Below are 12,780 nucleotides of genomic sequence, written 5' to 3' on the forward strand. Positions count from 1 at the left end.
GATTGTTTGGATCCATCTGGGCTCAGCGTTCAGCTCAGCGGGGAGTTATCTCCTCTGAGACCGAGTCTTCCCCAGCTGATCTTCTGTTATCTTTGTGCACAACGTGAGACTCTGAACTGCAAACACTTCATACTGAAGCGAAACCTGAACAGTAGAGCTGCGGTAAGAGTATTCTACCTTTCAAAACTAGACAGTGCACGCATGTATGATGTTAAAAGAACTTTTCTGTGGTCACGGGAAAACAGGTCACACCTGCAGGATTTTTCCAGTCTGGAATAGATAAGCAAAGTTCAGTGACAGGTGCATTTGTTTCAGCACAAGCTGCACGAGTATTACCGAATCACCAACTGTGCAGGAAGGTTAAAGAGGCGGTTAACGTAAAAACAACGACAAGGAGCTGTACCTGTAACGAGCTGCAAAAGAATTAGAGACACAAAGATGGTAAGAAATGAGGCGAATCAATAAAAACTGACCACAGGGAGATCCACATCAAGAGAAAGGTGATTAACTAAAATGAGCACAAAAAATACAAAAAGGCACAAAATAGACACATGACAAACACCAAGAGGCAAACATCAAAAAAAGAGCCGCAAAATGACAGCAGAGGCCTGCAGACAAGACAAAAAGAAACAAATCAATGAGAGATATAAGCTGAGTCCAAACAGACACAGAAAGACACACAAAAAAGTAAAAAGACCCCAAAAAGACACAAACCAACAAAACAGTACAAACACAAGTGCAAAAAGACACAAATGGGCAACAGATTGATGCAAAATCACTGCAGAGAAACTCAAATGTTCTGCACATATGCATCAAAATGATGAGAAAAAGCACAAAGTGACTGAAAAGAATCACAGACAGACACAGAACTTCTTCCAGCTCAGAGTTTTGCTTCTGTGTCAAGTCTGCAGCGTCATCGCACATCATAAGAATTTTATTTTTAACTGAAGATAGAAATAATTCATTCACGTCCTCACTGGTGTGTATTATTGTTTACCAACTGCAGACGACCAATCACCTTCCTTCTCGCCCTCTAACCTTGACTCTAATCCTCTGAGAAACCAGTGATGCTGACTCTTCCCTCATTAATCCTCCTCTTCCTCCCTCCTTCAGACAGACCTGGACAGGACAGCGCTGTCACGTGATACCAGCGCTCGGTCACATGTTGTGCACTGCTGTCCTCCTTAAGACTTCTGCAGGTCCCCTATGATGCATTCATGTGCTGCTGGGATTTTATGATTTATTGGGATTTATTTATTTTATTCTGCAAATGTAACAAAGATAATAAAACCCCCAGGGGGGGAAAATGTAAATTTTGATTCTTTAAATATGAACAATAAACATTTAGCTAACAAGCTAACACATGAAATATGAAAAAACTGCAGTTCCTCAAACAACCACTTGAGGATGGCTGAAAAATGTAGGTATTGCCCACAGACGTTAAAATGCCCAATTTTACAGCAGAAATAAGCTCGTTTAGAGCCTGCTACAAAAAGGTTTTGTTCTCTGGGGATAATTTCCTTCTTTATATTAACTGTGCAGGGGCCGAATTCTTAATAAGTCACTGGTTTAAAATGTATGCATGTATGGATGCTTAAAGGAAACCATGTGCTCATACTAGTGCTGTCAGTGTTAATCTCGTTGAAATGACGTTAACGTCATAACTGCATTAACGCAGCAAATCTGCGTTGATCCTGTGCAGCCCCACGCACGGGGCGATCCGCGCTAACTCGCTAACGTTTTTTTTGCCACAGGCAGCTTTAGTACATTTCCCCTGTTTTCGGTTTAATTATTAGCACAAAAAATGTAAGCAGGCTTTGTCTAAAGTGCTGTACCAGTATGACAGCAGCTGGAAACCTCAAACTCTCAGGAGAGACATTTCTAGGTCCTTTCTAGCTGCAGTTAACGACACTAAACAGCAGCGTTGATGCTGGACTAAACATTTTGGTGTTAGCATCCACGCTAACGATTAGCGCTGAGATTCAACAAAGGTAAAAGGATAAGACATCAGATGTAGGCTATAATTTATTATTTTCTTTCACAAATTTTGCGTAAAGGCTCCACATTTTAACAGTTGATGCATGAAAAACAAATGCTCACAGTAAATACAAATAATAACAATAAGATGTCATAAAATACCCACTGTCCGTTTCCATATTCCTCTAATTTTTATCAAAGCCACAGAGAGCCACGTGCAGGTTTATGACCCTCAGCTAAAAGAGCTAAACTATTATAATAAAACAATAAATCAACAATATGTAAACATAAATATCAAATTCACTGTGGTTTAAAGCCAAAGTGGAAGTGTTTAAATCAATTATTCAATCATAGAAATATCACAGCTGCATTAGCACATCTGGTAATGACGCACAACAGATCAGCTGCTGCAGGCGGGCGACGATCTGTGAGAAGCAGACACAACCTGGCCCTCCAGTTAATGAAACCTATTTTAGAAACATTAATCGAATAACAGAACTGGTCAAAAGGGATAAACTTATCAAAAAATTACGATTAAAACAAAGAAATGTCCATTAAAATGAAATGCATGATAAAGGCAACAAGCCAGCGCTCCTCACAGACAGTGTGGTGCTGAACTGTGGAAGGCCTCATGAAGAATTTATAATTCAGCGTGAACGTTAAACAGCAAACAGTGAAAGAATTCAAACCAGGCGAACTCGTCTCAGTCGACATCCGAGCAGCAGAACTCTGATTTATCTGTTTTGTTCTTCAGGAAGACGATAATTACAGTAACTGTGGTGCCAAAAATCACTGTGAGCTTTCTATTCCTGCTTCTTGGATCAAAGTGAGTCCCTGTAAACTATGAATCACTCTGCCATGTTTATATAGGAAGGCTCATGCTTAGAATTTGCATTTTGCCTGTATACATATTTTATACGCTGCGCATAATTTGAATAAGCTCCATAAGTCTGCTGAAATTGAGCCTTTTTATCTACATCGGTCAGTCTTTCCCTGCAAGGCGTCAGGAAATAAAGCACAGAAAAGGTTCAGCCGTGAAAATTTACATTTTCATTGGTTAATTGGAGTTTGTCATCGAAGCTGGCCTGTGCCATCAAAGTTTACTCTATGAACGGTGAAACTGCAGTTCCTGGAATGGCCACTGGAGGCTGCCTACATGTTTAGTTAATCCTCATAACCTTTCATGTTTACAATAAACGTGTTTACAGCTGCTACGGATAGTTTCCCCACAGAGTTTTTACACTCTTGGATTGGGTTAAGGCTTAAAGGGAGGGAGTGTGGCTGCTTATACTGACAGGCGTTATGACAAACTTATCCATGTCTGTGTGTTGCATCTCTACTGTTTTCTCCTGCAGTTCATTAGGATTAGTTGGTAAATTTGCTCTCCACCATTTGGCTCTAAATAAAACAGGACAATAAAACATCAGATGAGTCCAGAAACCAGCAGGGTCCTGTTAATTTGTGCTACATCTTTTATATAATAGCCATTGTGATAATATATTTAAAGTTATTGTTTTGTAAAGCAATATGTAGCTTTTTTGTATATTTCTGTTTCTTCAACTCCTTTTTTGTAGCTAACTGTTTTAAAAAAATGACTATATAACTGATCGATGTATTGGTGGCTCCATTTATCAGACTACTGATCCTATCAATATCTTTGGTAAAAATATGTGCAAAGCCTTTCTTTTTGTAAAACATTCAATCTAAATTGAAACATGGAGGTCAGATCTATTTTTGTGATGGTAGCGTGCTCAGTTTCTCGTTATGCTAATCACCTTTCTTTTCCCTCCTTCTGCCCCGTCCTTTGTATGCTCAGATTTCCGGCAGCCCGTGAAGGTAACGCATCCATCAGCCGTGGTTACCGGACCGAAGAGGACAGAGCGGCACCGTGAAGCGTTCATTCATCCCCGCAGAGGGTAAAAGCAGCACAAGGGCTCATTGTAAGTGGTTTCGGTCATTTAAAGGCTCGTTTAAAACCTCTCTGCGGCCGCCGGGAGCCTCAGCACGGCCGGTCCGGTCCGCTCCGCACGGTGGCGGCAGGAGCTGGTGCTGATTTCCGGGTTGTCGTCTTTGTGCACACGGCACACGGCACACGGCTGGTGCGGAGCGCACAAATCCAACGTGTTACTGTTTACCTCCAGTGCGAGTTTGTGTTTCGGGTCAAATGCAGCCACGCGTGGCTGCTCGTACCACCGGGAATGGATTTTGTATGTTTTATTAGCCCCGTTTGAGCGGCCGAGCCTCGGCAGCACAAGGCCCGAGCCTGGCCCGGGTCACCTGGCAGATACCGTCTTTGAGCATCCTCCGAGAAATTTAACGAACTAACCGGGGGTAGCAGCGTAGCTAACCGGCTAAACCACCGTTTAAAGGGGAGGAGGTGAGCGCCTGTGAGAGTGATATCGTCACTCGTCGTTAAAATTGAACACCGCACACTCGTATACATTAATACTAATACGATCGGTTTCTTATTTTAAGCTAACTTCCTAATAATCCAAACCAGCACCCGCTAACTTGGACGAACAGCACACCAAAATCCATTAAGAAAACGTCCAATTTTAACATTTCTCCTCATGTCAAAGGACGCGTACTTTAAGTTTGCTGTGATTAAATTCTTTATAAGCTGCTGCTTAGATCGGCTTAGAGGAAACCTTTTTTCTGCACAGTGATCTCATCTGCTGTGCAGTTTCCATCTGTCACTTTGTGAAGACCGCGGTGGGCTGCCCGTGTTTAATCATGTTTCTATTGTGTCATTTATTCACTGTAACTGTGGCGCGCATCTGTTCCATCTGTAGTTACTTACTGGGTGAGTCTCGACTGCAAGTTCTTGCAATACTTGAAGTAGTGAGGACATTTAAGCAGTAATGTTGTAGTGAGCGCTTAAAATTCCCTTTGACTCAGTAAAGTTTTTTCACTTCCTCAGAAAAGCAGAGTCTCAGTCTGTTTCCTCGGTTTCTTATTTAGAGGGTGAAATGGTGAATCCTTTAAATAGTAATACAGACAGACATGACTCAGTAAGCTGGGGAATTTCTGTGATTTCTTTTTATATGGCTATACTTGAGAATGGCGTCACCTATAGGCTGTGGGGAAATTACCACACACTCATGATTATAGATCCTTCATTAGTATCCTGTGATGAATGCTGGAGCTGTTTTTTTGTGGCTTTTAAAAATATATTCATTTTATTTTATTTATCTAATATAAACCTGCTATTTATCATTATTATTTATTATCATAATTCACAGTTATCACAATAAAAAAACCCTAAATCTCCATGAACATGAGTTAAAGACAGCAGGTGGGCTACGATTTCAGTTACATTGGTAATTAGAGTAAAACAGATGGAGCAGGAGCGTTTTTTTGAGTTAGGAGATACAGTCCATAGATCTTTGATGAAAATTAATCCACTTAAAGGTATGAAAAGAGGTTAAGTTACTATTTTAATATTAGGTTTTAAGTGTAGATGTTACATATAAATAGGCGATATAAATATGTAATAAGGGTTGTTTTTTATCAGTTATCCGTAGGGGTGAAAAATTCTGCAACTGCGACCTAGTTAAACTTAGCTAAAGCAAACATAGTCTCAGAGAAGGATGAAGGTTCCTTCAGATAATGAGTGAATTGGAAATCTGTTCAGATAATATGAGAGAGACTCTCTTAGTCTCAGAGATGGGAAATTCACATTGTTACTGCAGCAAAGTGGACAAGGCAGCATACCTAAGAACAACAATACTGTGCAACAGTCGAAGAAAATATACACTATACAAGGGAGAAGAAATTTATATCTATATATACAATAGTACAGTATACTAGTAGCAGCAGAATATTACAGTTTCAATATTGGAGTTTATTTTTTGTTTATGATCCAGTGTTAATTAGTTAGTGTCCCCAAATGATGCCTCATGCTTCATTGCTCTGTCTATAGAATAAATCAAACATCTTTTGGGAAATTACATCAATAATCAGTCATTAAAAAAGATTCAGTTTCATCTACTGCTCAGCTCGCCAGTGTACGAGGGGCAGCCAATCAGAAGAATTTTGGCTTTAGGTGGGAGGGGCTAATAACAGTTTGTGGAAGAGGATAAATTGAGGCGCCGCACCAAGGCCCAGGATAAGATACGCACCGATTACACAAGGACTGTAATAGAGTCCAAGAATAAAACAAATGTAATAGTTTCACTCTTGGCGTTGTCTCTTGTTGACATGTCAACATATCTAACATCTGTTTTTTTCCACAGGAAGAAGAGGAGAGAAGAGGAGATGAGTGCAGTTCTGGTTCTGATGTTTCTCTTCACCTTGAGCGGCGACTCATTAGGCGCCGTTACAGACTGCAGCGGGTCCACGATGGAAACCAACAGCGCGGTGCGTTTACTGTCCTCTGTCGTCGACGCCCAGCGAGCCGAGCAGAGCCGGAGGGAACACCTGGAGGCTCTGTTCAACAGGTGAGCTCCTGGCAGTGAGACAGGTGGAGCTAGTCCAGCAGCTGGTTTGTTAGTCAGCAGCTAAAGCCATCGATCCTCAGTCTGTGTGTTAGCTGCACAGGTGGCTGCAGGCCTCACTCTCACATATACACTAACTGCTGACTGCATAGATTTACACACACACCTGCAGGCCTGCAGTGTCTTTTATACTTTTTACATGAAATTGTTATTTTAAAAGTCCCGCAGACACCGTGTTACTGCGCCATGTTTAATTGTTCTGTTCAATTAAATCTGACAGATATGGAGAAAACGGCACCATCTCTCTGGCCGGGTTAAAGCGCCTCCTTCAGAGCGTTGGGCTGGATCGCATGAGGACTGTTATGGTGCAGCATCACGAGCAACCCGGACACCATCACCACCACCACCACCACCACAAAGGCCACCACCATCACCACCATCCCCATGAAAGCAATTCTGATCACCTAAAACACCTTTCACAGCCCCAGAAGTTTCCAGAGACCCCCGACAACCACGACGGTGCCGTGGGAAAGAAAAGCGAGGATCCAGATAGTTGTCGAAACCTCTATGACAAGAAAACCACAGTGGTGGCGGCGGCGGCGGCTCAGGAGGTCGGCACCACAGTGACATACAGAGCTCAGCTCGTGGTGAAACAACAAGATGGAAGCCAGGGACGACCATCAGGGGAAGAAACGACCAGGACCGCCGTCACTGAGAGCCAGACACAGGCAACCGCAAGCAGCGACCATGACCATGAACAGGATCATCCCCACGGCCACAGCCAGAACAGTTCAGAGGTACGACACTGGTTTCTGGCTCAGCCACAGTCAGCAAATCAGCTGATGTCAGCCGAGATGTTTGTACTCGTTCATGTGATAAATCAAATCTCTTATCAGGTGTTTTCTTCAAACTGCTTTAATCCCGCGTTTCTTCTGTATCTGCAAGCCGCTTTGCAACCTGTGTGCACCTTTGTGGTCTTCGTCTCTTTAAATCTGTGTTTACTCAATGTTGTTGTATAATTTTTTCCCCTCTAGTGTCTGAACGCCTCCTTCATCCTCTCCTCACACGGGATGTCTCAGGAGGCGGGCGTCACGCTCAGAGACTTCAGTTTTCTTTGCCCCGCCCTCCTCAACCAGATCGATGGAGGAGTGTGCGTGCTGCACGGAGACGCCTCGGCACACGGGGCGAGAGGTAGGACCAAAACTCCTCATCAGTATCTCCAGGAAAATGTCTGCAGCTGCTGATTGATCATCACTTCAGTGTTATTTTATATCAGAGAAATAATAAGAAAGCAAAAAGCAGAACAAGGAAAAACGACCATTTTATTTTTTGTTGAGTCGAGATTTTATTGCCTCTGCTGTAAAATCTAATGACTGACGTCTTCTTTGAGCAGACTTTAGCTGCTCTTTGTTTGAAGCTGTTGGGCTGAGCGGTGAACCTGGCTCAGCGTTTGCAGCACTTTGTTTGATCTTCTGGTAAAATCACATTCCTGCTGCATGAATCGCTCGCTGCAGCCTGAACAACATACTCACAGTGAAAGTGTGTGTTTAACTTCAGAGAGTGCTGACTCTGTCCTGGAATAAACAGGCTGCTCAGCCACGTCACCAATCAGAATCATTTTGGTAACTCGATTATTTAACACAGTTATTCTTTAACAAACATGCTGTTACTGAACTTTAACATGGGACCCTTTACAGGCAGTTTCTTCAACCTTCACTATAATTCAAATGAAACCAAATAAAAACGAGGTGGAGGTGGTGGAGGACAGGTTCATCTGGTTCATCTATTATGACTCCAAGGGTAAAGGACAGTGATGAGTTAACTGGAAATAATAACTAAATGTGAAGTGAACGGCTGGTTGGAAGGAAAGAAAAGAAGGAACACTGAAGGACCAAAACGAGCGTCACGCAGGAACAAAATGCACGACGGTCTTTGTGTTATCACCAAACATTTGGAGCCAATATTACAAACTGCATTCAAATTAAAATAGTTTCCTCCTGGTGCAGCTCCGTCTGCCTCCAGGCCTTTGAACATCTGAGGAAAGTTCCCACCAGGATTAAACCCCTCAGGCAGCAGGACTACAGCTGATTACTGCTGTCAGACTCTGACTTTGTGGTCTGATTGCTGTGATCTGGATATTTTGATCCTGATATTTGATTTGATGGTTTTCCCAGTTTTCTTGTTGCTGATCAGCTGGAAAAAACCGATCCGAGTGTTTGGGAAATGTTGCCACCGACCGAGGATCAAAAGCATTTTGTATTTTTAGATGAACTGTTTGTTTATCATCATCATCATCAGTGTGTTTGTGTTGAGTTTAAACCTGCAGTGTTTAATCTGATGAACCAGTTTAAACCAGTTACACTCTGCGTGTCACAGTGTCCGGTCCTCTGACCGCAGCCTTACGGCTCTTTAAATTTGTAAGAATGAAGTAATAACTTCTGATTTTCATCTTTCCTTCTTCCTGTTTTTAGAGCATAAGCATCACAAGCATGCTCACGGTCACCATGGAGACCACAACCACTCAGACCACGACCACAGTGAGCACATGGGCGGGGAGAACAGCAGAAACATCACCACAGGTACGTTTAATGTGAGCAGTCTGCACCACCTAATCCTCCTCACCCAGTGTGGGAGGAAAGTTAATCTCAGATCACTTTTTGCAAAAATAGTATTAATAAAAATAATAATACTGCTAATATGAAATGTAAACATGGTATTTGTATCACACTTTTTAAAATGCAGTCATAAAGCATTTCACAGTTTGGATAAAAACATAAAGAACTGAACATATTCAAAAATACAAACGCATTCAAGCACATATTTTATAAAAGCACATGTATAAACTTAAAGTCTGCAGTAAATATGTCGATATGAAGACGGTCTGAGGACAATGAGACATGTTTTTAAGTTATCAGCTGACAGTAAAAGAAACAAGACTGGATGTCAAATTTGAACCCTGGTGAAAAATAACTCTGAAGGTTCTTAGCAGGAGGTTTGATGTTGTAATGACTGACCTCACTGCACAAACACTCGGCGCTGTCAGTGCTGAGACTGAGCTTGAACGTAAACACATCCAGTTAGTGGAAGTTGTGAAGCGTTCACTGAGGTCAGAGAAGCTGCTGATGTATTCAGGAAATCACAGCTGTGTGTCAACAGTGTAGTAATCGTGGGATGGATGACGACATGTAGTCTGTAAATTTAATTGTGAAATGTCCGATAGTGTGATGAAAATAATGTGACAGCGCTGCCAGACTGATGAATGGTGTCAGACGCTGCAGATGAATCAAACTAAAACTGATTATTCATCGAGCAGCTCCGTTTGCAGACTCGTGTCGGGTGAGAATTGGCATCTTTAAAGTGAAATATATGCTCCTGTGAACGTGTCCGTCCAGCAGTCTGCAGTTACTGTTTGGACAGCAACAGAAAGCTGCTGCTGGACGACCTGTAGAGTTCATCCCGCTCAGCAGAGTGAAACCAGTCTGAGGTCATGACTCAGAGGGATCGCTCTGGGTCGGCACTGAGTTTCTGCCTGAAGTTGAAGAATCACAGCGCCGTGTTCTGGAAGCAGAGACGGTGCCGTCCTGTCTGTCAGCAGCGTTTTAACGATGTTTCTGAAGCTTGTGTTTGTGTTGCAGCGTGGGTCGGCGGGTTCCTCTCCATCACCATCATCAGCCTGCTGTCTCTGCTCGGCGTCGTCCTCATCCCGCTCATGAACAAAGTTTTCTTCAAGTTCCTCCTCAGCTTCCTGGTGGCGCTGGCCGTGGGCACGCTGAGCGGCGACGCCTTCCTGCACCTCATCCCCCACGTGAGTCCCTGCGACCACCTGACACACAGGAAGTCTTACAACACGTGATGTTCATGCTCTCAAATTAAAGCGATTCTGCGACTTCGGTGGTTGAACACAGCGGAGAGCGAGCCAGCAGACAGAGATGCTGCTTCGCTGCACGTTTATAAATCTAATGCAGCAGTGAGGTGAAGCCAGTGTGTTTGAATCCTTTATTTAACAAATTTGACTCTTTGTCGAGCTCTAAAACCAAACTGTGCGATTCTCACACTAAACAGAGATTTGTAATCAATGATCTATCCGGTAGATCACGTCTCTGATTCTAATCAGCAGCCAATTTATTGATCAGCCTCTAATTATTCTATTATTTTATCATATTCTTCATTTTTCCAGTTAAAACTCACTGAGACTGAAAACGTCTTGTTCAAGAGTGATGTGGACAAAAGGGAAGCGGCCATTGCGACATGTTTACACATTCATAGACACGCAGACTCCACACATCATAAATGAGGATCATATGTCATGTGTGTGACATCATATGCATTCAAAGATCATAACAAGCAACTTTAAATTATTTTTTTAAGAACAGTCAGATAAAGAACATTTTGTAACCCTTTTACAGAAAGATTTGTGACAGTTTTTCTGTCTGTTTGCTTTTGTTCTGATAATAAAGAGCTTCATCATCATCATCATCAGTCTGTAAACATTCAGACGGGTTGCTGGTAGCAGCTTCATATTTACTCCACATACATGAGATACTTTCAGTCTAAATATTTAGTTCTTGCTGCCCCCCTGTGTCACATATTTATGCTAAGCTAAGCTAACGCTGTGTGATCAGTCTCAGGGAGGCCACCATCACCATGACGACGCAGCGATGACGGGACACCACGACGAGCACGAGGAGAACCTGGACGCGGTGTGGAAGGGCCTGACGGCTCTGAGTGGAGTCTACTTCATGTTTCTCATCGAGCACTTCCTGACGCTCGGAAAAATGTACAAGGAGAAGAAACAGAAGGTCAGAGACGGCGAGTTTCTCTAACAGTCAGAATGACGTTTAACACTCCTGATTCCTGTTGTTCGTGCAGACACTGAGACCCGAGTCACATCATACAGCCCGCTCTTACTTAGAATTTAGTTACTTTAAAGCCCTCAATTAATAACTAAAGGTAAGAACAGAGCATCAGTCACAGTCTTACAGGCAGACCTCCACACAGACGGCTCACGACGGCCAGTTTGACAAACATCAGCTGCAGAAATCCAAACATCCTGATGTCAAAGCAAAGTAAAGGATCTTTTTTTGGGGCTTTGCACAGATCTCTGAGACAGCTTCACAGACGTGTGGGAGATTTCATTAAAAAAGCTGTTTGATCACATAGTTTACATGCAGTGTGCAGCGCAGCCTTCTGCCATGAAATTGGATGAACACAAACACCTCAAAATTTCAGTTTTTCACAAAAATCCCCGACTCAGCTCAAACACTTTGAGGTTTGGCTCAGAGGAACATTTTTTGCTGTCGTCGCCTTTTTTCAGTTGAGTGAGTTTCTGAAGTCTGCTCCCTCTGCGTGGCTCCACATCGCCGCCGGTGTTTGGTTTCAACATGACTTTGCAGTTTTTTATTTTTTCAAACGTCATGAAAAATCGATGCGTGCTCTGTTTACGCTTTGCAAAGATACAGTCGGACACAAACTGTCTGATTTACCATCAGCTTTCCTTCTCGGTGCATTTCTGTGACAGAGAGAGTTAATTGTGACACTTTGCACGCCGCAGCTACAAAGTTGGTCGCAATTTTTAAAAACCTGAACAATAACTCTTTTTAACACGTGGATTTTCTTTTCTGATTGTTCACTCTTAAAGGAACTATTTATTTCTCATCTCATGGTTTTTTTTGTTTTGTTGAGAAATTGGTATCTGACTTAACAGTAAGAACAAAAATGGAGGTAAAATTAAGACGTTTAATTGGACAGCATTCATGGTAACAAGTATTCTGGCCTACAAGCCGTCGTGCTGCTGTAAGAAAACTGTAAACTGGTCCTTTCATGTTGATGTTGATGAGTTTGTACGAACTCCACGCAGATCCAGAAGAAGTGGGATCAGAACGAGAAAGCGGATCCAGAGAAACAGCCGGCGCTGGAGGAGAACAGCGTGAAGCCGAGTGAAGGTGAGAGAGTAACGAAACAAAGTCGGTGAATTATTTCGTGTTTTGTTCAAAAACTGAGGATTTGGCTCAAAGTGAAGCCGAGCGTCACTCGAGCCGAGAGCTGAGGTGTGTTTCTGTATGAAGGCTCGTGTCAGCTTGGTGCATATTGGCAACTGTGATGTCATGTTTGGCGTGTACCGGCTTGGTGAAGGCTTTAAGAGCTGCAGCTCGATCCACCATAGAGAACAGAGCTCTGACCTCTGAAACGGCGCAGGCGGAGGTCGACTTCCTGGCCTAACCTGACCAGATCTCCATATTGTGTCTCCAGATGTGGAGACTAACGGCGCCAGCACGTTTGGCGACCACTCAAGCAGCCTGCACGGCAGTAGCGTGGCGGAGGAGGAGCAGGTGATGCTGGCGCCGCAGGTGTCCGTCGTTTCGCCGCA

General features: G+C 43.0%; 1 protein-coding gene across 3 annotated transcripts in view; it reads left to right on the forward strand.

Annotated features, from left to right (window-relative positions):
• Positions 1 to 1,729: 1,729 nt before the first annotated feature.
• Positions 1,730 to 12,780, forward strand: part of slc39a6 (solute carrier family 39 member 6) — a 17,427-nt gene continuing 6,376 nt past the window's right edge. Inside the window, exons 1-10 of one of the 3 annotated variants that reach the window (XM_005457646.4) lie at positions 1,730 to 1,991; positions 3,794 to 3,917; positions 6,213 to 6,416; positions 6,694 to 7,210; positions 7,448 to 7,604; positions 8,885 to 8,992; positions 10,049 to 10,218; positions 11,036 to 11,212; positions 12,271 to 12,355; positions 12,663 to 12,780. The exon at positions 12,663 to 12,780 is cut by the window's right edge and continues 287 nt beyond it. In XM_005457646.4, the coding sequence (XP_005457703.1) occupies positions 6,235 to 6,416; positions 6,694 to 7,210; positions 7,448 to 7,604; positions 8,885 to 8,992; positions 10,049 to 10,218; positions 11,036 to 11,212; positions 12,271 to 12,355; positions 12,663 to 12,780 (1,514 nt within the window). In that variant the 5' untranslated portion in view covers positions 1,730 to 1,991; positions 3,794 to 3,917; positions 6,213 to 6,234. Of the gene's footprint in view, positions 1,992 to 3,784; positions 3,918 to 4,009; positions 4,355 to 6,212; positions 6,417 to 6,693; positions 7,211 to 7,447; positions 7,605 to 8,884; positions 8,993 to 10,048; positions 10,219 to 11,035; positions 11,213 to 12,270; positions 12,356 to 12,662 lie in introns of those variants that run through there. The other 2 variants (XM_019353977.2, XM_005457647.4) reach the window with 2 other exon arrangements.

Source organism: Oreochromis niloticus, linkage group LG18, assembly GCF_001858045.2.
Source record: "Oreochromis niloticus isolate F11D_XX linkage group LG18, O_niloticus_UMD_NMBU, whole genome shotgun sequence".
NCBI classification, from domain to species: domain Eukaryota; kingdom Metazoa; phylum Chordata; class Actinopteri; order Cichliformes; family Cichlidae; genus Oreochromis; species Oreochromis niloticus.